The sequence below is a fragment of the Morone saxatilis genome, unplaced genomic scaffold (genome assembly GCF_004916995.1).
Source record: "Morone saxatilis isolate NCDOM2014 unplaced genomic scaffold, NCSU_SB_2.0 Contig21, whole genome shotgun sequence".
Taxonomy (NCBI): Eukaryota; Metazoa; Chordata; class Actinopteri; family Moronidae; genus Morone; species Morone saxatilis.
In genome coordinates, this window is record NW_023339774.1 from 90,652 (window position 1) to 93,642 (window position 2,991).

The 2,991-nt window shown below is 41.9% G+C and overlaps 1 protein-coding gene across 1 annotated transcript in view; it reads right to left on the reverse strand.

Annotated features, from left to right (window-relative positions):
* The window catches only part of pam (peptidylglycine alpha-amidating monooxygenase), a gene marked incomplete at its 3' end in the record, with an annotated part of 30,208 nt that overhangs the window by 9,967 nt on the left and 17,250 nt on the right, over nt 1-2,991 (reverse strand). Inside the window, 1 exon segment of the mRNA XM_035667347.1 lies at nt 2,359-2,628. Coding sequence (XP_035523240.1) covers nt 2,359-2,628 — 270 coding nt within the window.

Below are 2,991 nucleotides of genomic sequence, written 5' to 3' on the forward strand. Positions count from 1 at the left end.
ATCGTTGTGTGTGGTAGAGGCTGCGCACTCGGTGGGCAGACTGGCGCCTCCGTAGCCACAGCAAGTAGAGCCCAGAGCAGAGAGGTGTTTATTGAGAAGAAGCCACAATGTCCGCACACTGACATGGTGAGGGATAGGTGCTTCAGGGGTCAGCTAGCACTAGCCACCAGGCTAAAAACAAACCTAGCTAGGTTAGCTTGGCGACGGAGCGGTTCCAAACAAAACCCACAATCTGGGTTTGCTTATGTCAGCGACAGGTAGTATTATAGTAGCACAACGATGCCACCCCCACAGATGGCAAAAAAAAGTTGGTAATTCCAGTACAAATGTAAAAAGCCTGGTGAGAGACACAAACTAACTTTTGAATGGCGTTTGCGGAAATGTGGCGGAAGTCACGTGTAGTTGTTGCTACTGTTGTTGCTGTGCACCTTTGTCTCTGTCTCTGTCCTTCTGTTGTTAATGTTATAAGGAGTATATAGTCGAAACGTCTAAAAAGCTGTCTCTGATGTATAAAATCTTTCTGGTTATGAATCGGCGCTATACAATAAAATTGAATTGAATTGTGGCCAGCTCGTCAGGTCTGTGTGGTTCCTATTGTTGCTGACTCCTGTCCAATCATGTAACAACATTCAAACAGTCAAGCAAGCAGGAAGATCATCAACAATTCAATTTCAATTCCATTTCATGGACAAGATCAAAAAAGATTACAGAGAGAGCTTTTTAGGCAGTTTTATTACTATTGTGTGTGTGTGTCCATATATATACATATATACATAATTTAGTAGTAATGGATCAGGACTTGGTACCAGCAAATATTAAATGGGGATTGGCGCAAAAAAATCCTTTTCCAGTCCTTCAAAGTTCAACAAATGAGTTTTGTACACCTTTGTACATCTTTTATATGTCAGTGTCACAAAACCACATGCCCCATAAGGTTTTGAACTCTAGTAGCACTACAAAGCGTTTTTCTTACACATGGGTACGACGTCAAGTGCACAAGGATGAGGTTGGTGGTTCGATCCCTGGCTCCTGCCGCTGCATGTTGAAGTGTCCTTGAGCAAGATACTGAACACCAAATCACTCCCAATGCTGTGTGTTGGTGTATGAATCAATTAGTTTCTGTTTCATTCATCAGTGTATGAATGTGTGTCAAAGTGCTCCGAGTGGTCAGAAGACTAGAAAGATGCTATTATAAATGCAGTCCATTTACCATTCCTGCCAGTGGTTTGACACTGTTCCACTGAACCTACATTTGGCAGTAGTGTGCCAAGATATGCAGGAATACGCCAACAAAGGCAGAGAAGCAAAACAATGACCAAAGACCATAGTAGGAGTACTGGTAGCTGGAGAGGTGCGAGTTTCACTTTCTGTGCACTGCTTGAGCAAGGCACCTAACCCCAAAACTGCTTCTGGGGCACTGCTAACGTGGCAGCCATCACTCCACCATCTCTCTACATGTTTGCATGTCCACAAGCCCTGCATGTGTATGAGTGCATGTGCATTAATGAGATTTCAGCCTGTGTCTGTATAAAATAAAAAAAGAGTGAAAAAAGAAAATCTCCAATAGGGGATGAATAGAGTAAATCTTAAATTCAATACAATTATTGCAGCAAAAATATTTACAAATGTGAGTGGCTAGTTGTGTAACTGTATCTCAATACATACAAATCAGATAAATGTATAAAAGGATCCCTAAATACATACTTAAATTTGTGAACGTGGACAGGAATCTGCAAATGTGTGAACATAATCAGATTCGGAGAACTTTGTATTTAGATTTGGAATGTGTAGACAAATCTGTAAGTGCAAACATACTGTACATACAAGACTTTTTGCTCCAAGAGCTGGAAATACAGACAACTCATCAGTTAAATCAGGTGGGCCTCTCAGCTGACTGTCGTTTTACACATAACTTTTGCTACACTTCTGTTGTAGCAGAGCCGTGGTGATTTGTGTGTGTAGAGGTTTGTCTCTGTGCCTCTACGCCCACTTTTGTTTGAAAGCCTAGCTGGCATATGACAGTTGCTTAGAAAATGGAAAACACAAGACTGAAAATAACACTTTAAAAAAATGCCATGGGCTGCTAGGGTCCAGTTTGAGTAACATATCCATGATGACAGCAAATAAAGAAATAAAGAGAGGAGACAGAAGTGAGGAGAAAACTGGATGCAACAGCCAAGGGGAAAAATAAATATGGAGAAGCCAGTAAAGCTCTGATTTAACAATAATGTGTATATACTATTCCATACATTATAATTATTATATTTAAATAACTTCATAAAAAACTGGCCTACAAAAAGAAATAACGGGGATGTTTTCAGCATCAATGACAACAATAAAATAGCATCCAGGACCCACCTTGTCCTTCTGCTAGCAGCTTGCTTCTTGGCAGTTTGGCAGTGGCCTCAAATTGATGGAATTTGTGGACTCTGTCCCTCACCAAAACAGGATCCTCCCTGGTTTGGAAGGCTAGTCTGGTACTGGGATGGCCCAGGTCATTCTTTAGCATTAAGCTGTCAATCTGAGCCACCCACTCAGCCTGGGCTCTGTCGTTGGGTTGGAAGTTATAATTGTGATCTATGTCCTTGCTCTGGCCTAGCAGCTTGGATATAAGAGAAAAAAGGTCACCTGCACAGACAGAGAAGGACAGGAAAGAGTGGAAATAAAGGACAAGGAGACTAGGCTACAGTCTTGCTACACAGGGCAAATGTAGTGATGTTGTTAGGAAGGCTGGTGAAATATTTCATTGGGACAGTGATAATGAAACAAAATACGATATATTATATTATTAATATTTAAAGTCTACTGTGTAAAAGTGTAGACACTAGCTAGCAGAAAATTGGGCTGAGATCTTTTGTTGGCCACTGCATAAGCTGCTGTACATACAGTACAACCTATTGGGCAGCTGGGGGCGGCTGTGGCTCAGAGGTAGAGCGGGTCGTCCCCCAATCGGAAGGTTGTTGGTTCGATCCCCGGCTCCTCCTGGCATGT